This window comes from Pistacia vera, unplaced genomic scaffold (assembly GCF_008641045.1).
Source record: "Pistacia vera cultivar Batoury unplaced genomic scaffold, PisVer_v2 Contig200, whole genome shotgun sequence".
In the NCBI taxonomy this organism is placed as follows: Eukaryota; Viridiplantae; Streptophyta; class Magnoliopsida; order Sapindales; family Anacardiaceae; genus Pistacia; species Pistacia vera.
In genome coordinates this window covers 785,698-810,478 of record NW_022196003.1, presented here as the reverse complement: position 1 = coordinate 810,478, position 24,781 = coordinate 785,698, and the positions used below count along the sequence as shown (strand labels likewise).

The following is a 24,781-nucleotide window of genomic DNA, read 5'->3' as shown; positions in this document are numbered from 1 at the left end:
ATATATTAAAACGCTACCCAATCAGATCAAAACTCTTCAACCCAATTTCTTCCACAACAAAATGCACAGAATCTCATACTCATTCTTCCACCGTAATCAAAACCACGAATAAAATCTCAAATCGATAGCCAAAATATAAAACAATAACATAGAGAGTATTAGAAGGTGGAGGTGGTAGTGGCAGTGGCAGAACCGCCGACGGCCAGAAGAAGAGGTGACGGCGACAACCAGAAAAGAAGGTAGTGGTGGCCAAAGCCGGGAGGCCAGAACAGCCTAGCCGTCATTTGACCTGGCCAGATGCGGTTGGGCTGTGTGGCTGCTCGAGCCGCGGCCGCACTTCGTTTTTAATTTTAATTTTTTTTAATTTGAATTTGTTTTATGATTTTTAATTGATTTAATTTAGAAGAAAACTATAAGTGAGGAAATGAGATGAATATGCTTCTTCGCTCAAGTTTAAGGGCCAAATGTGAAATGCGAGTGACAACTTCGTTAGCGTTCGAAACTAAGTTAGAAAAAAAGTTCTTTCATGAAACATAGGGTGAGCTATGTAATTTGGCCAATAGATTTATAACAGGCATACAAATTCACATATAAACTCTCTTATACAATGTAATTTTGATGTCAATACTTCATTGTTATAGTATATGTCACTTCAAATTCATATATAAACTCTCTTATACAATATAATTTTGATGTCAATACTTCATTGTTATGTTATATGTCAATTTTGAATCTTTGAATAAGATGAGTTACAATAACTGTGCTTAAATGCTTTCTGATAGACATACTGTATTTTCCTACTCAAATTTCACACCAACTGTTGGTATTGGACGAAATAAGAACCAGACTGGGTTGATTGTTGGTTTTTCTTTAGCGCTCGCAAGTTTGGGTTTGGTCCTGATATTTTTGGTTCTTTACATGAGGATAAATAGAGATAATGATGATGCGGAAGGTGAGAGTGCCAAAGAGATTTAAAAAAAAATAGAAGTCGTAAAATCTCTTAAACCAAGTTTGTTTTTGAAAATCAATGAATTACATTTCATTTCGGCATTCCAGAATATAGGTGTGGCATAAGTGTGAATTTTGTTCTGGTGCACCTAAGAAACATAAATAACAGATTTATAATGTCTCATTCTTATAACAGTTACAAAATATGGGCTTCTGATGTCAAATTTCAAAACTAGGAATAGCATATTCCATGGAATAGGCAAAGCTTCTCTTTTAATTCATCTCTTGTCATGTAAATCCTCATTGTTATGTATTCTTTTACCTTGCTTCAATATGCAGTGCTACTTGGTAGAGGACCTAAACCAAAACTTTCAGTTATGCTGCGTTGAGGTCTGCAACAAAAGACTTTGATCCTTAAAATAAGCTTGGCGAGGGAGGATTTGGACCTGTGGACAAGGTAACTTTTATATCTTACATTTACAAGTTACAAACAATAAATAGTACACTGGGAACTTGGGTTGCGATGTTTTATAACAGGAAAACTAGGTGTATTTTAGCTTTTGGATACTCAACAAGGATGGAGCAGCTATGATTTATGTTAATAGCTGGGAAGCAACTTTCACTAGGATCCCACCAAGGAAAAAATCAGTTTGTTAATAAGACCGCTACCATAACTGCAGTGCACCATCACAATCTTGTGAGATTATATGGATGCTGCATCGAGGGAAGTAGGCTCCTCCTTTTTTATGAGTATCTTGAAAACAAAAGCCTTGATCAAGTATTGTTTGGTATGAGGATGCTAATGGATGATCAACCTTAGTTCAAATTTTTCTACTTTGCTTTTCTTGCAAGCAACTGCAAATTAGTGCATGTGATTTCGCTCCTATGATTTAGTACCACTTATAAACAATAAATCTTTCAGTACAAAACACAATTGTGATGACTTTCAAATGTTTTAATGTACAAGGAAATAAATATTTGCACTGCTCTGTAAAATGCATTTATTTATAACAAAACTACAAATTTAGCTCACTGAGCAAAAAAAGAGCAGGCAGAGGGTTTCCATAAAGCTGATTGGTAATATTTTAATGAGCTCCAAGTTATTTCTGGAGATAAATTGTCCGTGGTTCCTCAATTATCAATGTTAATAACCCTTGGAAAATCTTAATGATTGCAGCTATGTTTATGCAGGAAGAAGGGAGAGGCATCTTGATTGGCCTACCCTGTTGAATATATGCTTGGGAAGTGCAAGAGGTCTAGCATATCTTCATGAGGATTCTAGGCCAAAGATTAGACATCCAGATGTCAAAGCAAGTAATATTTTACTTGATGCAGAACTCTGCCCAAAGATATCAGATTTCGGATTGGCAAAGCCTTATCATGACACTAAAACTCACATCAGCACCAGAGTTGCAGGGACCATGTAAGCTGCTTTAATCATTCCTTGACTACCATTCTTCCTTAGTACTCCTTTTAGAATGTGCTGCTGAGTATTTCAAAATATCTAGTAGATTTTGTTGCGAGTATTTCAAACACTCAAGTATTGATAAGAATGACCGTGAGAGCAATCTATATATCCAAACTTTACTTTTGGATTTTAACCTTGAGAAACCCTTCATTTTCTTGCAGTGGCTATGTGGCACCGGAGTTCGCAATGCGTGGACATTTGACAAAAAAGGCTGATGTATTCAGTTTTGGTGTTATTGCTTTGGAGATTATGAGTGGAAGAGCGAACTCTGATACTAGCTTGGACAGAGAAAAGATTTATCTTCTTGAATGGGTAAAGACAATAAACTTGAATTTTTACTTGTTTTGTTTTCTTTCTCCAATGTACCTTAATGCAAAAACTCATGCTTTTTGAATGGTCCATATTATATTTCTAGGCCTGGAGTCTTCATGAAAGTAATCAAAGTTTGGGGGTGATAGATCCCAATTTAGCAGAGTTCAATGAAATCGAAGCTCTCGAATAATTGGAGTCGCTCTATTGTGCAGTCAAGCATCACCAATGTTACGGCCACCAATGTCACGCATCGTTAACATGCTTGCTGGAGAGATCGAAGTGGAAACTGTTACTTCAAAGCCAAGTTGTTTGACTGATTGGGATTTTAAGGACACAACAAATAGCCCTTTGAACAAAGATATTGTCACATCCTCTTCTACAATAAGTTACAGCAGAAAGAAGTGCCAATGTGAAAATGCAATTGATGATAGCCCTGGAGTTGATCCATTGCTCTCTCCAGTAAATGTTGCTCGGTTCAGTGACATGATAGCAGAGGGGAGGTAGAAATTTCTTCGCTCGCTGAAGCTGAGTGTATAATACTGCTACTTCTGCCCCGTATAATCCATGCAACTGGTTAACTTATTGATCGTTATCCTCCAAACTATCGTAGTACTTGTAATGTTGTGAAGTGATCCTCGTATACCAATAAACATTAGATGATAATTTTGACGACCATCGTATGGTACTGGATGTAGGGAGAAAAAAGTTCACTATATTTCTTGTTCCTGTAATATCTCATTTGCAACTAGCTTATTTGGACTGTCTTTTGGAAATTTTGGATATGGGAAGTATGAGCAACACGAATAATTTTGAGAATTTGCTACTATACATGGTATGATTACTGTGATCGATAGAATTTTTGTAATATTTTGTAATTTAGGATGTGATTTTTGTGGCATGAAATGTTGTCTTGTATATGCAGGTTGTAAGGTTTGGATATAGATGTATAAAAGTTCTGATCTCTATATTAATTCAAGCATATAATTCCTGATTTGGGATCTTTATTATGCTTTTCTAGTTTTCTTAGCTTTTAAGTATTAAGATTTAGAAATTGGACAATGTTTGTTTATCTTGGAGAAATCATTAAATTCAGCAGCAATTGGTATTCATTGTCTTTCTGTATCGAAATTTTCTTTTATCATTAATGATATGGTCGAAATTTTCCTTTATCATTAATGATATGGTTGATTCTTATTACTTTTGATATCTTTGATGGAGTTAATAACATCCACCTCCTAAGATTTGATGTAAAAATAAAAAATTCTCTTAAATTATAAGAATAAAAAATCTCATGAAATTTCTAAAATAATGAAATAATGAAAATCTTTTTGATATTAATTAACTTCCACTATTATAACTCAATATTATTTACCGAATTATTTATTTGTTTTAATAATAAAAAAATTTATATTATTTTTGAAACTTAAAATGAATTTTTATTATTTTGTTAAATTTCATAGAAATTAATGTCATTAAATCTTTTTGATAAGACTTGTTTTGTTCGTTGCTTCAGCTCGGAGTCCAATTACCAATTGGGCATTGGTTTCCGGTGGATCGGGTTGGAAGCCCATTAAGCATGTAGGCCCAGATGGCCCAAAAAAGCTCCCATCGTTCTCTGTATTACAACTGTTGTTGTTGGGGTAGAAAATGGAAAGAGGTAACAAGAAGTAAAAGCAAACACAATACTTCAATGAAAATGGCCCAAAGAGAGTGTTAGAGCTAAATCTGAGTCCAATGTCAATGTGTTCATCATCTGAATCTTCATCTTCCTCAACTAAATCATGGATCGTGCACAGCATTATGGCTGGAGCAGCCATTGCTATGGCGACAACTAGAAGAGAAGGTAGAGGGCAAACCCCTCTTTAGTATCCTCGACAACTAGAAGAGGTGATGACGACGACCAGAAGAGAAGGTAGTGGTGGCAAAAGCCAGCAAGCCAGAGCAACCTAGCCTTGATTTAACCTAGCCAGATGCCGTTGGGCCGTGTGGCTGGACTTCGTTTTTAATTTTTTTTTTTTAATCTGAATTTTTTTGATGAGTTTTAATTGATTTGATTTAATTTAGAAGAAAAATATAATTCTATTGGGTTTTAATTAGGGTAAGTGTTTGATTAACTTTAAATAAGTGAGGGGAAATGACATGAGTATCATTCTTCTGTAAATTTAACGAAACTGAGATAGAAAAAAAAAAAGTTCCTTCACCAAACATGGAAAATAATACAACCACCGACGGTAATGCACCCAATTTGTGTACCAAATAACGTAACAAAATCCTGACCATTGATTAATTTTAATTTAATATTAATCAACGGTCAGGATTTTATCATGTTATTCGATGCATAAATTCGGTATACTACCGTCGGTTGCTGTAACATTATCCCATGAAACATAGGGTGAGGAATGTAGTTTGGCCAATAAAATAATAATAGACATACAAATTCATTGATTATCAATGTCTCATTGTCATTGTCATTGTCATGTTTTANCTTTCTTATACAATATAATTTTGATGTCAATACTTCATTGTTATGTTATATGTCACTTCAAATTCATATATAAACTCTCTTATACAATATAATTTTGATGTCAATACTTATGCCTCATTGTCATTGTCCTGATATATATATGTTACAACAATTTATTTTATATTTTATTAACTTCAATCATTGATTATACAGTAAATGAAAGTATACTGATTAAACGTTATCATGATTAAATGACGGAATTCGGGTTAAGCCAACTTAAAACTTGAGAATTGATCAAAAGTTCATGACATAATTCTTGGGTTTTAATATAAAAAATTATAATTAAGAAATCAAATAATAATACAACTTAAATAAAATATGACTGGTAATAAGGAATTCAATAAAGTATAGAATAGGGGTGAAGGAAAAAATTTTCTTCCCAAAGTTGGAGACACAAATGAAGGAAAGGATATTCAATAAAGTATACTTCTTGTAAGCAATAAAGTTAAAGAATATTTACATAAATTATCTCCCAACATAAATTTATTATAATTGTAAAATAATATATGCAGGCACTACAAGATTAATGATCAATGTTTAATTGTATACTTGTACGATTCCGAATAATTGAAAAAAAAAAAAAAGGATGAATAACATTTTCTCACCTTATTAGTTTCGGAATCTAACAATGTGCCGCCATTACTCTGCGTCCATCAAAGTTATAATTTGACTAGGTTTGACTGTTGGAATTCCAAATTAATCCTTAATAAATTAAACTTCATTTAAAAGAACCCTAAAGTAAATTATTCATAAAAAAGAAAAGAAAAACTCCCTCTACAATCCAATAATCTTTAATTACTGTTAAACTCCCTCTATAGTAAATGAAAGTATACTGATTAAACGTTGCCGTAATTAAACGAAGGAATTCGGGTTAAGCCAACCTAAAAACTGAGAATTGATCAAAACTTTCATAACATAATTCTTGGGGTTTAATATAAGAAATTATAATTAAGAAATCAAACAATAATACAACTTAAATAAACTACAACTGATAACAAGGAATTCAATAAAGTATAGAATAAGGGTGAAGGAAAGAATTTTATTCCAAAAGTTGGAGACATAAATGAAGGAAAGGATATATACTTGAATTAAAGTTGTTGCTTATATTTTTGTAAACAATAAAGTTGAAGAATATTTACATAAATTATCTTCCAACACTACTTTCAAAATTCAAAGCCTTAGTTTACTTACATTTAGAACAAAGAGTATACAAAACTATATATTAAAAAAAAAAAAAAAAAGGGCAAAGAATATATACTAGTCTTCACTGGGTTGCATATTTCTTTGAACTGCATGCAAGGCAAGAAATCTTAGTATATACTTCTTCATAGGGGGGAATTAAAGGATATGTAGCTTACATTCATTCAAGACAAAGAAAGAATATATACTAATCTTCACTATAATTCATACTTCATGCAATCCCCACGCTACTCAAAGAATCTTACTCTATATATATTTCCATGCTTTCTTATGATTATTTCATACAACAATCCAATTTCACCACTTCACAAACACAACTGCTTGCAAGTTTCTTTCTTTCAAAATTATGGCAGAAACTATCGTCTTTGCTATTGCTGAGCAAGTCTTGGGTAAGCTGATATACCTTGCTTCCAACGAAATGTGCTTGGCATGGGGTGTCAAAAATGATGCACAAGAGCTTGCTGACACCTTAACCACTATCAAAGTTGTTCTCTTAGATGCTGAGGACAAACAAATCCATAATAAGAAGCTAAAAGTTTGGCTGGGAAAGTTTAAGGAGATCTGCTACGATGCTGAAGATGTTTTAGACGAGATTGAGGTGGAAGATTTGCGCAAGCAAGTTGTGAATCATCAAGGCATTACAAGAAAGGTATGCTACTTCTTTTCATCCTCAAATCCAGTTGCTTTCCGTTTTATTTTGGGGCATGAAATTAAGGAGATTAAAAAGAGGTTAGCAAAAATAGCAGCTCATAAGGATAGTTTTAATCTCGTTGAGAAAGTTGATAGCAATCATGTTATAGGTTGGGAGAGGGAAACTCACTCATTTGTGCATGCTTCAGATGTTATTGGTAGGGATAAAGATAAAAACAAGATAATGAAACTACTGTTACGTCCTAGTGATGGCCATGAAAATGTTTCCGTCATTCCTATTGTTGGGATAGGAGGTCTAGGAAAAACTACGCTTGCCAAATTGGTGTATAATGATAAACTGGTGAACGAATATTTTACGTTGAAAATGTGGGTATGTGTGTCAGATGAGTTTGTTTTGAAAAAACTATTAATTGGCATCATCCAATCTGCAACTGGGCAAAAAAATATTGATGAGAATATAGACCAATTGCAAAGAATTCTACGTGATATCTTAAGCCATAAAAAATATTTGTTAGTTTTGGATGATGTTTGGAATGAAGATTATGAGATGTGGTTTGAATTAAAAAAATTATTGATAGAATGTGTTAGTGGAAGTAAAATTATCGTAACTACACGTAGTGATCGTGCTGCCTCAATTATGGGCACTATGCCTACATACAAGTTAGAAGGTCTTTCTCTTGATGAATGCTTGATGGTGTTTGTTAAATTTGCATTTAAAGAAGGGCAAGAAAAACAATATCCCAACCTTATGGAAATTGGAATAGAAATTGTAAAAAAATGTGGAGGTGTTCCATTGGCAGTAAAAGCGTTAGGAAGTTTACTTTATTCCTCAACTTCTGAACAAGATTGGAAAAAATTGAGGGATAATGAGATTTGGGAGTTGGATCAAAATGAAAATAAGATTTTAAATGCTCTAAGAATAAGTTATAATCATCTGCCACCTCACTTGAAGCAGTGTTTTGTGTATTGTTCTATCTTTCCAAAAGACTTTGAATTTTATAGTATTTATTTGGTTCAGTTTTGGATGGCCCATGGGCTTCTTCAATCCCACAATGAAAATCAGGATTTGGAAAATATTGGTATGCAATATATAAAAGAATTAATGTCGAGATCTTTTTTCCAAGATATTGTTCAAGATCTTTTTTCCAAGATATTGTTCAAGCTTATGAGAATTTCTATTGGTTTAAAATTCATGATCTCATGCATGATCTTGCCACATCATTGATGGGAAATGAGTGCTTAATAGTGAAATCGACTAACCAAATTTGTACCAAAAGTTATCGACACTTATCATTCCATTTTGTTGATGCACCTAAAATAGATGTTCCAATCTTTTTACCTAACTTTGGCCATCTGAGAAGCATTAGTTTTTTTCAATTTATTGGTGGAAGTACTGGTGTTAGCCAATCATTTCTAGAATTTATCGTCTCAAGATTCAAATTCTTGCGGATGTTAGATTTACGTTCTTCAAATATTGAAGTAGTGCCTAAAAAAATTGGTAATTTGAAGCATTTGAGGTATCTTGAACTAGGATACAACCCTAAAATAAAAGAAATCCCAAGTTCCATTTACAAGCTACAAAATTTGGAATATCTATCACTAATGGAATGTGAGGAATTAAAAGCGTTAACAAGAGATGTAAAGTACTTAATTAGTCTTAGATATCTCCAGTTAACTACGATACAAAAGCATCTACCAACCAATGGTATTGGTTGCTTGAATTCTCTTCGTAGTTGTGGATTTCCAATTGCAATAATTTAGAATATTTGTTTGAAGATATTGGTTGCCTTCAAGGTCTTCGAAGGCTATGGATTTATGAATGTCCAAGACTTATATCATTACCACATGGTGTGAGAAAACTAAGATCATTAGAACATCTTCGTTTGCGCACTTGTGAAAGGCTTGATCTTAATTTGAGCATAGGATCGAATAAGCAAGAAAATCATGATGAACTCAGTAACACATGGCCTCACCTCCGATATCTTCGTATTAAAGAATTACCACAATTGGTGGAATTCCCGCAATGGCTTATTCAGTGTTCCACTAACACTTTGGAGAGTTTGGAGATTCTAAATTGTTCCAACTTGAAAGCACTACCAGAGTCGATGGAGAAACTTCAGGCTCTTGGTGTTGTGAATTGTCTAGAATTGTCATCTTTACCCAAGGATATGGATCGTCTCATCGCTTTGAGAGAACTTACAATTAGAGGTTGTCCTAAATTGAGCGAAAGATGCAAACAAGAAACAGGTGAAGATTGGTTCAAGATTGCTCATATTCCGTACATTGATCTCGACGACAAGATCATCAAATCGACAGAAAATTAGGTATGACTTATCAGTCTCTCCTCTTCTTCATCAGTTAGTAAGTAAATATTCATAAAACACTTATTTGGTTGAAGTTAAAACTTGAATTAACAATTTGATTGGTTTATCATTATATCTGAATTCGAAAACACTTGAACTAATGATTCTTTGTTTCTCCTTCCTTTTGTTAGCTTTATTGTTTTATATGTATGCAAGAGAAACTTGAATCAAATGAAAGTCAAGCAGGAGGGTTTTCAATCTAATAAATTAATCTTCGATTTTTATTGAAATAACCTAATTTTGAACCCTAATTCTATCAATTGACAGGAGGAATTATACTTCTTCTATGTATCAAGCATTAATGTTCTATATTGGCTTCACGCTTTTCAGGTGCAATTCATTTGATTTTTAGATTGTACAATTTTCAAGATTGTTGGGTACCTTAAATGTTTTCTTAATTTTCTACTCACCTTAATTAACCTCATCCGTTTTTTAAACATATACTATAGGACTCATGGAGATTCAGGCAAATAGGGCACTCAGTAAAGTATATACTCTTCTAGTTTGATTCAAAATCTTGTGTTTACAATTATAATTCAACTTTTATCACTGTACAGAGTTATATATTTATGTTTTAGTTGTCTAGTGAATATGCATAATTAAGTACACTATAAGTTTATACCCATAAAGTTTCATATTTAATTTCTGTTTAGGGTTCAATTATCACTGTTTCTTTTTTCTTCATCCTCGACGACATCATCTCTAGATTTGGCTAATTAGACATTATGGATAAATCTATCTTTGTCCCTATCTATAAGTTCTAGTATAATGGCTTTTGTTGTTAGGGATGGCAAAATGTGGGGCTAGGCTAGGGCTTGGGGAATCCTTTGGTGGAAGCGGGAAACCCAGCCCTAGTTTTAATATTTGGGATTTTAACTTTTCTTATTAAAAAGAAAAGAAAATAGTTGTTGAATTTCCAGTCGGCCGATGAGTAGATTACATGGTGTTCGTAGTTGTGATACACAGCAACAACTTTGTGATTGTCAGTAATTTCCTCAAATTGAACATACATTCTTCACAGAAACTTCCTTTGTAATAAGAACGTTCCGGTTGCTGCTTTCTTTCAGTTGTTTAATTCTTTTTCTTTTATTTTTCATCTATCTATGGCTTTATAAATTGTATTCTTACTTATGCTCTGGTAGGAATAAATGGAGAAAATTAACTAGTAGAAGTTGAGCCTTCCGTGATGGAGATTGGCGTTGGGATCTTTTTACTTCAACTATGATAAATCCAAATCATTGATTTTATAAAAATGTGTGATTACTTGCAAGCTTGCTTGCATTTCTATAAGCTTGTTATGGAAATTTGTATAGGTTGGTTTGTTGTGATGAGCAGTGAGGGCATTGAACTCGATATTGCAACAATGAGATGTACAAGTAGACCCATGATAGGAACATAAGTGGAGAGCCCTGCAGTGGAGCCGCTATAAAGGCAACTAGCTTGGAGAACTATAATCCTGCTATCCTGTTGGAGTTGTCGACTACTTCAGCATTAATGGGTAACGGAGACGCACTCGGGGGTCCCGCTGCCCGGTCAGCGGGCGGGTGCCCCGCTCCCCGGTGAGCGGGCGGGGGTCGCGGGGGCAGCGCCCCCGAGCCCGTAGGCGGTTTTGGGCTTTTCCATGTATAACCGCTGTAGGATTCCTTTTAAGTTATTAATTCCTTTTTGGGTTGGGCTTAGGAATAGGAATTCTTGTAAAACTAGGTTTAATCCCTTAAACCTAGTATATAAACATACTTTTCTCTTGTTATGCGTGTGAGAACAATTCATTCATTGTAAACGAGAGAAGTGAGGCATATTGCAATAATATTGACTCAGCTGGACGTAGCCTACATTGGGTGAACCAGGGTAAATCGCGCGTAATACTTTCTTTGTTTAATTTTGTTTTGTTTAACTATTATTATTTTGTTTAACTATTATTATTTTGTTCCTGTTGCTTCTCTATTTCGTTCATATCCAATGTGACTATTCCCATGAAAATGGCTCAACTTGCCGCATCACTGAGCTGTAATCTCTTTTTCTCTCTACCAAATTTAGGGAAATTTTCATATTAACTTGTTTTAGGTTTTGTTTAACTATAGACAAATTATATTTACTTAGATCAAGAATGGGTTTTTGGTTAATTTTGTGTTATTGGCATTGATTTTTTAGTTATTCATAATTTTTTGTTGAACTGTTTTTGCTATGCTGTGTAGATTATTTCTGATGTTTTAGATGGATCTTTAACTTTTGGTTAAAACTTTCCCTAAAGTTGTGTATACAATTTATCCTTCATGTATTTTTCCTAAGGCAAGAGAGTTTGCATTTCTAATCAAATCAAATTTGAGGAGATATGATTGAAACTTGTCTTTATTTTTTGCAGGAGTGTATTTGCTATGGACATAAAAGGAGTGATTCCAGAAGAACTAGTGGCTCTGCAAATTTGTATGGATTTTCCCATTCATTTCCCTGCGTTTGATTTGTATAAGTCAAATTTGACCTTCATCGTTTCTAATTAATGGACATTATATCAGATTTGATTTAGTTTTTCTGTTTAACATTGAAGTAGAATCAAACGAAATTACTTCACTGGTCCCTTGCCTACATTTATTGGAAATTTATCTCAATTGAAATATTTGTAAGTATTGAAAACCTAGGTTAGATTATATATGATTATTTTTGGTAGATGAGTTTTGATTTTGTTAGAACTTTTTCTTTCATGTGCTAGAGAGGTTGGACACAATGTACTTTATGGGCCTCTCCCAAAGGAGCTTAGAAACCTAAAGAACTTAAATTTTCTGTAAGATTGGCAAACTTTCTTCTTTTTCTTAAATTTTGTTCTCTTTTCTTCTATGCCATTGCTTAGAGTGGCTGATGCTGAATCAAGAATATAAATAATATTGTTACTTAAGGAAATATTTTATTTTGGAAACTTGGAGACATTACTTTTTTAAGTTAGATTTAGATTTTATATATTAGATTTTCCACTTTGACTAAAAGTTGAATGAATTGTTACAGGTAGATTTTTAGCTTTTTTTTTTTTTTTTTTTTTGTTTAGGCCATTATAAATAGGCTTGTTGTCTTGTCTTTGTTATGCAACTGATGAAAGAAACAATATGATGAATAAATTGTTTTTCTTTAGTTTCTCCTTGTTTCAATTTTTTCTATTGTTCTCTGTTTTTAATTCTATCCTACATCAATGGCGTATAGTTTTTGGTGGGATGATTGTATGATGATCATATTGTTTTCATTCTGAAACTGGTTAACGTAAACACTCTTTGACCTATAAAAAAATGGAAGTCCTAAGATTAAAAAAAAAAAAAAAAAAAAAAGTATCATATGATGCATTGCATTGCATAATATGTCTATAAAAACTCAAAATCACAGTTGAAACCATTTTACTTGGGTTTTGTGTCAACCCCTAAGGTTTAGTCAAATAACAAAATCTCTGTTAAGATTTCAGAAATAATATGAATTTTTTCACTATTATGAGCCGTTAATATGCCGTTAAAATATATAATATGATAATTAATAAATATTTACCTCATTATCTCTCTCTAGTTTCTTTCAAAATAAAAAACTACACCACAAGATAATTTCCATATTACTATTATCTAAATATAACTAAGGGGGAATATTGTTATTAACCTTTTACTTCAACTATGATAAAACCTAGATGGTGAATTCTCAATTCTAAGTAATTTGAATGCTTCTTGATATACCCAAGGCCTCAAAGATCATTGATTTTATGAAAATCTGTGATTAGTTTCAAGCTTGCTTGCATTTCTATAAAGAGGAATTATATGTTTTACTTCTTCTATGTATTAAGCATTGATGTTGGATATTGGCTTCACGTTTTTCAGGTACAATTTCATTTGGTTTTTAGATTGTTGGGTACCTTAAAATTTTCTTCATTTTCTACTCACCTTAATGAAGGTACTTTCTCTCTCCCTTTCTTCTATGTGTGTATTTTATTTCTTTTTAAATTAATTATTTGTTTTAATTATTGTTTAAGAAATATTCAACTTTAGTAATTTATGAGTAGCTAGCTTTCAGATTGAAGTGAACCCATTTAGCAAAATATCTTCTATTTTGTTATGAATTCATTTTTGTGGATTTGCAACATTGTTGGCACCAGCGGGGGAATTCGTCCACCACTTTTCGGATTTTCTAATTTTTATTTTTTTAATTATATTTATTAATTTAATTAAAAAATAATTTATAAATAAATTAGATTATAAATTTGTTTATAGGGTGTTCTTTTTTATAATTAATATAAAAATCCAACTTTTAAAATTGATTTACTAAACACTTTTAGTTGAGATATTTAAGAAATCATTTCTTAAGCTGCAATAATCCCAAACTCATTCTTAATTATTCTATAATATAATTCCATACGAGTTTCTAACAATACGTATAAGAGAATATATTCTACACTTTTTAATACGCTGATATGTATCTAATGATACAATACATATCAGTTTGTATTTGTTAAAATATCAATACAAATCAATACAACTTTATTAATTTGACCAAAGGCCCCAAAAAATTTCAGGTCAGATTTGGGTCACCCAACCCGGTTCACAAAAACTAGCCCAAACTTACCTATTTTACATAGAGAAAATGAAGAGGATGATGTGTTGCCCATTTTGCATGGTAATAATAACATAAGTGGAGATATAGATATTGACATTGATCTTGGAAATGATATGAATGGTTGAGGAGAAATAATATAGACTCTTAGTTTTGTGATTTATTTTAATTATATAATACCATAATTTAAAGCTAATAATATCAAAAAAATGTGTTAATTAATCTTGAGAATAATATTAATTTTTAGAAATTTTTTATTATTATTATTTTTTTAAGACGTCTCTTACTACGATATGTGATATACGATTAAAAAAATTAAATTTTGGATACCTGATACATACTGATTTGATAATTATGGTATGAAAACCTGGTAAAACGGGTACGGCGGATCTACTCATACCCGAATAATTCTGACACGTTTGGGTTAATATATGTTTAGAACCTGTGTGAACAGTACCGAACCCGACGGGTAGCCGGGTACCCATGAAAATCTAAAAAAAAAAAAAAAATCGCTAAGGGGTTATCGTCGATCTCATTTCATTTCATTCTCAATTTCTCATATTAAGCTCCTGTTGCACGCCCTCTCCTCTCTCACTGTCTAACTGTCAGACTGTCACTGTCACCGGTGTCACTCGTCGTCGATCATTCCCTGAACTCCGATCTAGCCTGTCCTCCTCTCAACTCAAGTCTAGCCGTCCAGGTTGTTTTATATTTTGCAATTGAGATTTTTTTGGAATTGTTTACTGTCTCTTTTAGAAGTAGCTATTAGTTAATGGAGAAATGTACAGGAAAAGGAAATGATCCCTTCTCTTGTTTCTCTTTGTCCTTTTTATGTCAGTTGCTTACGTCCTGTGCTTGCTTGGTTTTATCTTTATTACATATGCGTACTTTTATATCTATAAAAAGGCTTGAAAGAGTCAATGGGGTTTGCCTATAGTTTGTTCAACGAAATTCCCTAGTGAGCACAAGTGTTTGTTGTCAAAACTGGCAGGGATATTACTAATTGATAAAACTGGCAGAGATACATTTTGATAAAACTGGAAGACCCTTTTTTTAAAGAAATTTGTTTATATTTTATTGTAAGGTTACTAATTTTTTTTTTTTTTTTTTTTTTTGTCGGGGTTTATCATTTTTGATATGAGAATCCTTTGTTGAAGTAATCCTTATGAGGTTTGTTTAGTATGTTTGTTAAATGTAGATGATGAAATTGTATTGAATTGTATTGAGTTTAGTTGTTCAGTATGTTTGAAGTTTGGTGGAATCGATGATGAAATTGTATTGGGTTTAGTTGTTCAGTATGTTTGGTGAAATTGATAATGTTGTGCATGAAAATTGAAAAGTGAAAACAGACTAGAAACAACGGCAGATTTGGGGAAAATGGGTGATCCACGGGTCAACTCGTACCTGCATGACCGGGTATTGGTTTTATATTTCATTACCCGTACCTGTTTTGACCCAACCCCCCTGTTCGCTAGGTCTAGGTGTATGGGAGTGTTTGTTGGTATGAATTAAGTTGTGTATACTCAAGGGTGATTATGAAATTTAGTCTTGTTAAAAAATTCCGCAAACAATTGGCTCTAACTTTCTAAGGGGAGGTCTGAGATACATTTAGAGATGTGAGGGGATATTTAGAATAATATTTTAAACCAACTGGAGTGTGACTGACTAAAACTCAAACCTCAGGGAAGGTTGGAAAATGACCCTAAATAATTATTATTCAAAATTTAAAGTAAAATCTTCCTTGGGTTTTATTTTTATACTTCATTGCCGGTTAACATTCTCGGCCCGTTTGACCTGTATCCGCCCCGCCTCACCTGTTTCCCAGGTCTAGGTGTATGGGAGTATTTGTTGGTATGAATTAAGTTGTGTATACTCAAAGGTGATTATGAAATTTAGTCTTCCTTGTTAAAAAATTCTGCTAACAAACAGCTATATCTTTCTAAGGGGAGGTCTGAGATATATTTTGAGATGTGAGGGGCTATGTAGAATAATATTTAAACCAACAGGGGTTTGGGTGACTAAAACTCAAACCTCAAGGAAGGTTGGAAAATGACCCTAATAATTATTATTCAAAAATAAAATAAAATCTTACTTGGGTTTTTCTTAACTCCCAAAGGTTTAATAAAATAACAAAATTTCAGAAATAATAATGAATTTTTTACTTTTATGAACTGTTAATATGCCATTAAAATTTATATTACGATGATTAATAAATATTTACTTAATTATCCTCTATCATTTTTTAACCCATAAACTTAACCACAAGAGAATTTAGGTATTGCTACAACTCTAGGGGAATTTTTATTAATTAAATATAACTACGTGGGATTATTGTTATTAACCTTTTACTTCAACTATGATAAACCCAGATGGTAAATTCTCAATTCTAAGTAATTTGAATGCTTCCTGATATATCCATGGCCTCAAAGATCATTGATTTTATGAAAATCTGTGATTTCTATAAGCTTGTTATGGAAATTTGCGTTAGTTGGTTTGTTGTGGTGAGCAGTGAGAGCGTTGAACTCAATATTTCAACAATGGGATGTACAAGCAGTTCCAAGATGGTGGAACATAAGTGGAGAGCCCTGCAGTGGAGCCGTTATAAATGCAACTAGCTTGGAGGACTATAATCCTGCTATCAAATGTGACTGTTCCTTTGAAAATGGCTCAACTTGCCACATCACTGAGCTGTAATCTCTTTTTCTCTCTCCCAAATTTAGGGGAATTTTCATATTTTTCAAGTTTTGTTTAAGTATAGACAGATTATATGCACTTAGATTGAGAATGGGTTTTGGGTTAATCTTGTGGTATTGGCATTGATTTTTGAGTTATTCATGACTTTTAATTGAACTGTTTATGCTATACTTTGTAGATTATTTCTGATTCTTTAGATGGATCTTAACTTTTGGTTAAAACTTTCTTTAAAGTTGTGTATACAATTTATCCTTCAAGTGTGTATTTTTCCTAAGACAAGAAAGTTTGCATCTGTAATCAGATTAGATTTGAGGAGATATAATTGAAACTTGTCTTTATTTTTTGCAGGAGTGTATTTGCTATGGACATAAAAGGAGCGATTCCAGAAGAACTAGTGGCTTTGCAATTTCTGACAAATTTGTATGGATTTTCCCATTCATTTCCCTGTGTTTGATTTGTATAAGTCAAATTTGACCTTCATCGTTTCTAATTAATGGACATTATATCATATTTGATTTAGTTTTTCTGTTTAACATTGCAGTAGAATCAAACTAAATTACTTCACTGGTTCCTTCCCTGCATTTATTGGAAATTTATCTCAATTGAAGTATTTGTAAGTATTGAAAAATACCCTTATGATTGAAAGCCTAGTTTAGATTATCTATGATTATTTTTGGTACATGAGTTTTGATTTTGTTATAACTTTTTCTTCATATGCTAGAGAGGTTGGCCACAATGTACTTTCTGCTTTCTGGGCCTCTCCCAAAGGAGCTTGGAAACCTTAAGAACTTAACTTTTCTGTAAGATTGGCAAACTTTCTCCGTTTTCATTATTTTGTTCTCTTTTCTTTTGGTAATGATTGGTTTGGTATTTTATACCTAGGGAGGGTTTCAAGCATGTTGCCAACATGTAATTAGTTAGTTAAATAGAAAATTATGTTATTAATTATCAGTTAGTTGTTGACTAAAACTAGTAATTATTCTAATCTTATTATGTTTTTGGATTTTGGCGTCAATGCTCAAATTGGGCTCGGGTTTTAATGAGAAAAAAAAAAAAAAGGAATATCCAATTTAATAATTCATCATGATTCCTGATTACATAAATCTTGTAAAGATGAAATTATGCCTATTTTAATTGGAGAGAATGTATACTTTTTAAGTGAAATATTTATTTATTTTGTGAAAATGTGATAATAGTCAGAAGTTAATGATACTAATCCCGAGATTTGATTAAATAATAAAAATTCTTAACATTAAGTTGTAAGTGTTATAATAAACGTTGGAGGGAGTAAATATCTATTAACTCATAGTCATAATAGTATAAATTTTAACAACTTTCAATGGCATGGGGAGTTTTGTTGTTTCAAAAACCTTAGAAATTTTGTTGCTATTACATCAAAAAAAAATTTGTTAGATTTTGCAATTACGTATATAGTGAATCACTAAGTATGACCAAAAGTCAACTGCTCAAATTGATTCATCTTCTTCTTCATCTTTCGTTAAATACACACCATCTTTCAGAGATGGTGTGTATTTAGCATTCTTGTAATCCACTAGCCCATTGGTAAAATAGATATCTCTACAAAAAGCCCCAAGTAGATAGAGGCTAAAAAACAAGAATCAACTTATGCCTAAATCAATTGTGCATCTGATTCTTAATTCTTAAACCTAAAGCCAAAACGTAAAAATCATAAATACCTCTTAAAACATGATCAATGGAGTGTTTCTTCGCAACGCCATTTCATCTGATAATTTGATGATCTATTTGGATTGATATGGGTTAATTTGAAAATTTTCTTTATTGACTGGTGGTGTTTAAACCCTAGTAAACATTTTTATAAGCTCCATTATTAATTAAATTTATTAGAAAATTAATCTATAATATGTATTATATCAATTCCAAAATTACCCATATTCTTAATCTGCCGTTCTGCTTCACTTTGAAAATCAAAGGGAAAGTAGAGAAGTCAGATTTTGAAAGAATATCTGATTGTTTAATTTCGCTTCTTGTTAAGATCTTCAAGCTCAGTTTGCAGTAATCATCTTGCCTATCAACACAACCCTTGTCTCCAAGTTTACAGACACTGTAAGTTAGTATTGTAATGCTATGAGTGTGTCTCTTATCGTTTATGTGTGTGCGCTTTTTTTTTTCTTTTTTTTTTAATTACTTCTTTTCTTACTTCTGCAGGGATTTGAGTTTCAACAACTTAATTATTCAAATCCCAAGTGCTTTATTCAGTGTCAATTCTCTTACTCACTTGTAAATTTATTGAAAGCTTCCCTCTATCGATTCTAGATTTGAGTACTTTGTATTTGGGCGTCTTTCTTTCTGATGTATAATTATTTTTCTAAAAAGTGTACTAACAATTTACCTTTCTCCCTGCATTATTTTGCTTAAATATAGATGCTACTGTGGCTTTATAAATTGTTTGTTAATTCAGCTCCAGTTGGGGTAACTAGACCAAATTGATAGCATAGTGTATTTTTGCAACTGCAGATTCAATTGTGGCAGTGAAGAGATGAAAGTTGATATTATAGTTTGTGAGGCCGGTAGCTATGATCTTGGTGGAGCTTCTTGTATTGTACTTGATACCGAAAAATTGGCAATTAGTGATGCGGGTTTGTTTTCTGATGGACAATTTAACACTCAATGTTCAAAATACTAGCTCGCAAGTGACTGGCACCACAGGCCCGAAGCTTTATCAGTCTTCTAGGCAATCCTCGGGATCTCTTAGATTCTGTGGACTTAGTCTGAAGAGTGGACTTCACAATGTAAGTTTGTCCTTTGCTGAGACAGTTTTTGGTGATCAAGGCTGACAAAAGTGGATGAGTCTTGGAAGGCGTGTTTTTGATATCTATATTCAGGTAAACATTCACTGGAAAGTTTTGGTTCATACCCTTATTATATATAGTTTTGACTATTACATTTTCATCTGTTTTCTTTCCTAATTGATCCTGTAGGACTCTCCAGTTAAAAGATTTTGACATATCAACCGGAGCAGGTGGGGAAAGAAAAGCAATTACGAACAAATTTAATGCTAATCTGTCTGATAACTATCTTGAAATTCACCTATTTTCGGCTGGTAAAGGGACCTGTTGCATAGCTGACTGAGGTAACTATGGGCCATTAGTTTCAGCTCTTAAGTGTCATTCCAGGTAAACTATGAGATTCTTTTGAATCTTCGTATAAGATGAGTTACAATAACTGTGCTTAAATGCCTGCTAATTGACATACTGATTTTTGCTACTCAGATTTCACACCAACTGTTGGTATTGGACGAAAGAAGAAGAAGAGTGGGTTGATTGTTGGTATTGCTGTGGCTCTTGGAAGTTTGGGTTTGATACTGATATTTTTTAATTCGTCACATGAGGATAAAAAGAGATAATGATGATGCAGAAGGTAAGAGTGCCAAAGAGATTTTTTAGAAAATAGAAGTTGTAAAATCTCTGAAACCAAGTTTGTTTTTGAAAATTAATGAATTTGCATTTTACTTCAGCATTCCAGAATATAGGTGTAGCATAAATGTGAATGTTGTTTCGGTGCACCGAAGAAACATAAATAACAGATATATAGGCTGCGTTTGTTTCAGTTTTGGGAATACTACTTTTAGTATTCCCAAAAAAGTTAAACAGTAAAATACCCAAAAACTCAGATTTTTGGGAATACTACTCCCAATATTATTCAACTTTTTTTAAACCCCTTAAATTTGATAATTTAATTAAATACCCTAAATATTTTTTTTTAAATTACAAAAACACCCCAATAATCCACATTTACCAGATTCCGGCCACCACCACCGGAAAATGGCCGGAATCTGGTAGGATGGCGCACTACCGGCTGAATCTGGCCGGTAGTGTGCCGATCTAGCCTTTTCCGGCCAGATCAACGGTGGATCTGGGCTGAAAAGGCCAGATCTTTGGCCGTAACAGTCGGTCACGACGGCCAACAAACGGTCGTCGTTGATCGTCGTTGAGAGCAAATACGGCCAGATCTGGCGGTTGACGGCCAGATCTGGCCGTAGATCTGGCCGGAAAAGGCCATATTGGCGCATGACCGGCAAGATCCAGCCGGTCATGCGCCCATAAGGTGACTTCGGTCACCTCCGGTGGTGGTGGCCGACTGGGGGTGTTTGAGGGTGGGTTAGGAGTATTTTTGTTAACTTTTAATGTTTTATTATAGGGGGTATTTTGTAAAAAAATAAATATATAGGGTATTTTATTAATTTATAAATCTTACATCGTAATACCCGCCCAATTCAATTTTTTTTTAACTTTTTTCAAAAAACTTTTCCCAAAACCCTCAAATTTTGAACCAAACGGAGCCATAATATCTTGTCCTTATAACAGATACAAAATATGGCCTTCTGATATCTAATTTCAAAACTAGGAATAGCATATTCCATGAAATAGGCAAAGCTTCTGTTGTAATTCATCTCTTGTCATGTAAATCCTCAACGTTATGTATTCTTTTATCTTGCTTCCATATGCAGTGCTACTTGGAATAGGACCTAAACTAAAAATTTTCAGTTATGCTGAGTTGATGTCTGCAACAGAAGACTTCGACCGTCCAAATAAGCTTGGCCAGGGAGGATTTGGACCTGTGTAATAGGTAACTTTTATATCTTACATTTACAAGTTACAAACGATAAATAGTAGACTGGGAACTTGGGTTGAAATGTTGTATAACAGGAAAAATAGGTGAATTTTAGCTTTTGGATACTCACTAAGGATGGAGCAGCTATGATTTATGTTAATAAATCTGGTGCTAAAGGTTACACTTTCTGATGGAAGGGTAATAGCTGTGAAGCAACTTTCACTAGGATCCCGCCAAGGGAAAAATAAGTTTGTCAATGAGATTGTTACCATAATTGCATTGCAACATCGCAATCTTGTGAAATTAGATGGTTGCTGCATCGAGCGAACTAGGCTCCTCCTTGTTTATGACTATCTTCAAAACAAAAGTCTTCATCAAGTATTGTTTGGTATGAAGATGCTAATTGATGATCAACCTTAGTTTAAAATTTTCTACTTTGCTTTTCTTGCAATGCTAATTGATGATCAAGTATTGTTGTATGAAGATGCTAATTGCTAATTGGAAGATCTTAATGATTGCAGCTATGTTTATGCAGGAAGAAGGGAGAGGCATCTTGATTGGCCTACCTGGTTCAAAATATGCTTGGGAACTGCAAGAGGTCTAGCATATCTTCACGAGGATTCTAGGCCAAAGATCATACATCGAGATGTCAAAACAAGTAATATTTTACTTGATGCAAAACTCTGCCAAAAGATATCAGATTTCGGATTGGCAAAGCTGTATGATGACACTAAAACTCACATCAGCACCGGAGTTGCAGGGACCAGGTAAGCTGCTTCAATCATTCCTTGACTACCATTCTTCCTTAATACTCCATTTTAGAATGTGCTGCTGAGTATTTCAAAATATCTAGTAGATTTTGTTGTGAGTATTTCAAACACTCAACATACAAATATTGATAAGAATGACCGTGAGAGCAATCTGTATATCCAAACTTTATTTTTGGATTTTAACCTTGAGAAACTGATGAGAACACCAGTCCAAAACACAATAATAAACTGTAATAAAAACTCAGAAACACACTCTGTCACTGATTTATATATATAGAGGATTAAAATAAATGAACTCTGCAAGCAGCAGGTGATAACAACAATGGCAAAAATGATAACAACGCGATAGCAAAGATAAAAAGATCGCTAGCACTTCGAGGGTCTAGCACCTCCCAACATTTCCCTGGTTTTCCCTCCCCTACAGCTAGCTACTGCTCTCTTTATATATAACTGAATTCACACTTTCCACACTCCCTTACGTGGAGATACCCCTTAACTAATTCTAATCTGAATTCCCCTTGCTGCCCTTGTCCACTGAAATGACCAGGTTCCCCTTTTTCTTCTTCTTTTTGTACACTTTGGTTATAGGAGGTGTATCAGAAACCCTTCATTTTCTTGGAGTGGCTATTTGGCATTGGAGTATGCAATGCGTGGACACTTGACAAAAATGGCTGATGTATTCAGTTTTGGTGTTGTTGCTTTGGAGATTATGAGTGGAAGACCAAACTCTGATACTAGCTTGGATAGGGAAAAAATTTATCTTCTTGAATGGGTAAAGAGAATAAACTTGAATTTTTACTTGTTTTGTTTTCTTTCTCCAATGTACCTTAATGCAAAAACTAATGCTTTTTGAATGGTCTATATTGTATTTTTAGGCCTGGAGTCTTCATGAAAGTAACCAAAGTTCGGGGCTGATGGATCCCAATTTAGCAGAGTTCAGTGAAATCAAAGCTCTACGAATAATTGGAGTTGCCTATTGTGCAGTCCCACTAATGTCACATGTCATTAACATGCTTGCTGGAGAGATCGATCTGGAAACTGTTACTTCAAAGCCAAGTTGTTTGACTGATTGGGGTTTTTAAGGACACAACAAATAGCGTTTTGAACAAAGATATTGTCACATCCTCTTCTACAAGGAGTTACAGCAGAAAGAAGAGCCAATGTAAAAATGCAACTGATGATAGCCCTGGAGTTGATCCGTTGCTCTCTCCAAGTCAATGTCGCTCGATTCAGTGACATGATAGCAGTGGGAAGGTGAGAAATTTATTTGCTCGCTGAAACTGAGTGTATAATACTGCTACTTCTGCCCACTAAAATCCATGTAACTAATTAACTTATTGATTCTTATCCTCCAAGCTATGGTAGGACTTTTAATGTTATGAAGTTATCCTCGTATACCAATAACATTAGATGATGAATTTGATGGCCATCGTACTGGATGTAAAGAGAAAAAAGTTCACTATATTTCTTGTTCTTGTAATATCTTGTCTGCAACTAGCTTATTTGGAATGTCTTTTGGAATTTCTGGATATGGGAAGTATGAGCAGTGATTGATAGAATTTTTGTAATATTTTGTAATTTAGGTTGTGATCTTTGTGGCATGAAATGTCATATTGGTAACGGTCATAGAATATGCAGGTTGTAAGGTTTGGATATAGATGTATAAAAGTTCCAATCTCTATAATTCAAGCATATAATTCCTGATTTGGGATCTTTATTATGCTTTTCTTAGCTTTTAAGTATTAATATTTACAAATTGGATAGCGTTCATTAACTCGAAAAAATCATTTAATTCAGTTAGCAATCGATATTCATTATCTTTTAGAAAGTATCGAAATTTTTCCTTATAGGTGGAGATAGTGATATGTGTTAAGTGTTTCATGTATTTTTTTATTTTTTATTTTTTTAATCACTGATCAAAATTGAAGTGAGTTTATTTTTCTGAATTAAAAAGCTAGCTACACCATTGCTGGTGGCCATTAATTTCTGTTGGTTTGTACTTAGATTTGTTAAAATTTCAAATTATATTTTAATTTATTCTCTACACATCCCTTGTTGTATGTTGTTAAACTTTTTTATTGAAACTTAATTTTTTATCTAACATAAATTTATTATAATTGTAAAATAATATATGTAGGCCCTACAAAATTAATAGATCAATGTTGAATTGTATGATTCGGAACAAAAACAAAAGGGGAAGAATGAAATTTTCTCACCTTAATGTTTGTGAAAGATCTATTTCATCCTTATTAGTATCTGAATCTAACAATGTGCTACCATGTTTTAATATCTGGCATTCTAACTTTCCCTTATTAAAAAGAGAAAAAAAATAAAAATCCAGCTAGCAATGAGTAGATCACAGGCCGTTGGGGGTCGAGATGCAAAACAACTTCTTTGTGATTGCCAGTAATATTTTCGGATGGAACTGTCATCAAAGAAGTTTCCCATGTAATAAGAATGCTCTGCACTATAAGCTGCTTTCTATAATTTTCTCTCTCTCCATGGCTTTACAAATTGTATTGTTGCTTACGTTCCGTAGGAATAAAGGGAGTAAATTGTCTATTGGACGTTGAGCCTTCCGCAATGCAAATTGATGTCGAGACCTAGTGCCGGTGCAAATTGATTTTCCGTTTATGAGTTTCTATCAATGACTCTATTCTTAAGAAATCTTTGTTAGATTTAAACA

General features: G+C 33.2%; 3 protein-coding genes across 15 annotated transcripts; all 3 read left to right on the top strand.

The window, feature by feature from the left end:
* LOC116128557 (probable LRR receptor-like serine/threonine-protein kinase At1g56140) lies at positions 1–3,563 on the top strand. Of its 3 annotated transcripts, XM_031414289.1 has the most exons (6): positions 1–239; positions 1,288–1,405; positions 1,486–1,736; positions 2,140–2,371; positions 2,578–2,728; positions 2,832–3,563. In XM_031414289.1, the coding sequence occupies exons 3-6, from the start codon at positions 1,544–1,546 to the stop codon at positions 2,916–2,918; spliced, it is 663 nt and encodes a 220-aa protein (XP_031270149.1). In that variant the 5' UTR covers positions 1–239; positions 1,288–1,405; positions 1,486–1,543; the 3' UTR covers positions 2,919–3,563. The 3 variants fall into 3 exon arrangements, 1 of the variants encoding a protein (XP_031270149.1); XR_004127778.1 differs by lacking the exon at positions 1,486–1,736 and having other exon boundaries at positions 2–239; positions 2,126–2,371; XR_004127777.1 differs by lacking the exon at positions 1,486–1,736 and having other exon boundaries at positions 5–239.
* Positions 3,564–6,796: 3,233 nt separating this feature from the next.
* Positions 6,797–9,427, top strand: LOC116128480 (putative disease resistance protein RGA1). Its single transcript, XM_031414198.1, has 2 exons — positions 6,797–8,284; positions 8,880–9,427. Exons 1-2 carry the CDS (start codon positions 6,799–6,801, stop codon positions 9,425–9,427), a joined length of 2,034 nt encoding a protein of 677 aa, XP_031270058.1. The 5' UTR covers positions 6,797–6,798.
* Positions 9,428–14,590: 5,163 nt separating this feature from the next.
* LOC116128558 (probable LRR receptor-like serine/threonine-protein kinase At1g56140) lies at positions 14,591–23,799 on the top strand. Of its 11 annotated transcripts, none has more exons than XM_031414295.1 (13): positions 14,591–14,738; positions 16,548–16,728; positions 17,081–17,152; positions 17,274–17,345; positions 17,454–17,532; positions 18,747–18,817; positions 19,229–19,596; positions 19,693–19,733; positions 19,821–19,887; positions 19,984–20,131; positions 21,861–22,092; positions 22,684–22,867; positions 22,971–23,799. In XM_031414295.1, exons 10-13 carry the CDS (start codon positions 20,098–20,100, stop codon positions 23,175–23,177), a joined length of 657 nt encoding a protein of 218 aa, XP_031270155.1. In that variant the 5' UTR covers positions 14,591–14,738; positions 16,548–16,728; positions 17,081–17,152; positions 17,274–17,345; positions 17,454–17,532; positions 18,747–18,817; positions 19,229–19,596; positions 19,693–19,733; positions 19,821–19,887; positions 19,984–20,097; the 3' UTR covers positions 23,178–23,799. The 11 variants fall into 11 exon arrangements, 7 of the variants coding, with proteins under 7 accessions (XP_031270155.1, XP_031270151.1, XP_031270154.1 ...); XM_031414291.1 differs by adding an exon at positions 18,920–18,991 and having other exon boundaries at positions 19,693–19,887; XM_031414294.1 differs by having other exon boundaries at positions 17,277–17,345; positions 19,693–19,887.
* Positions 23,800–24,781: the final 982 nt, after the last annotated feature.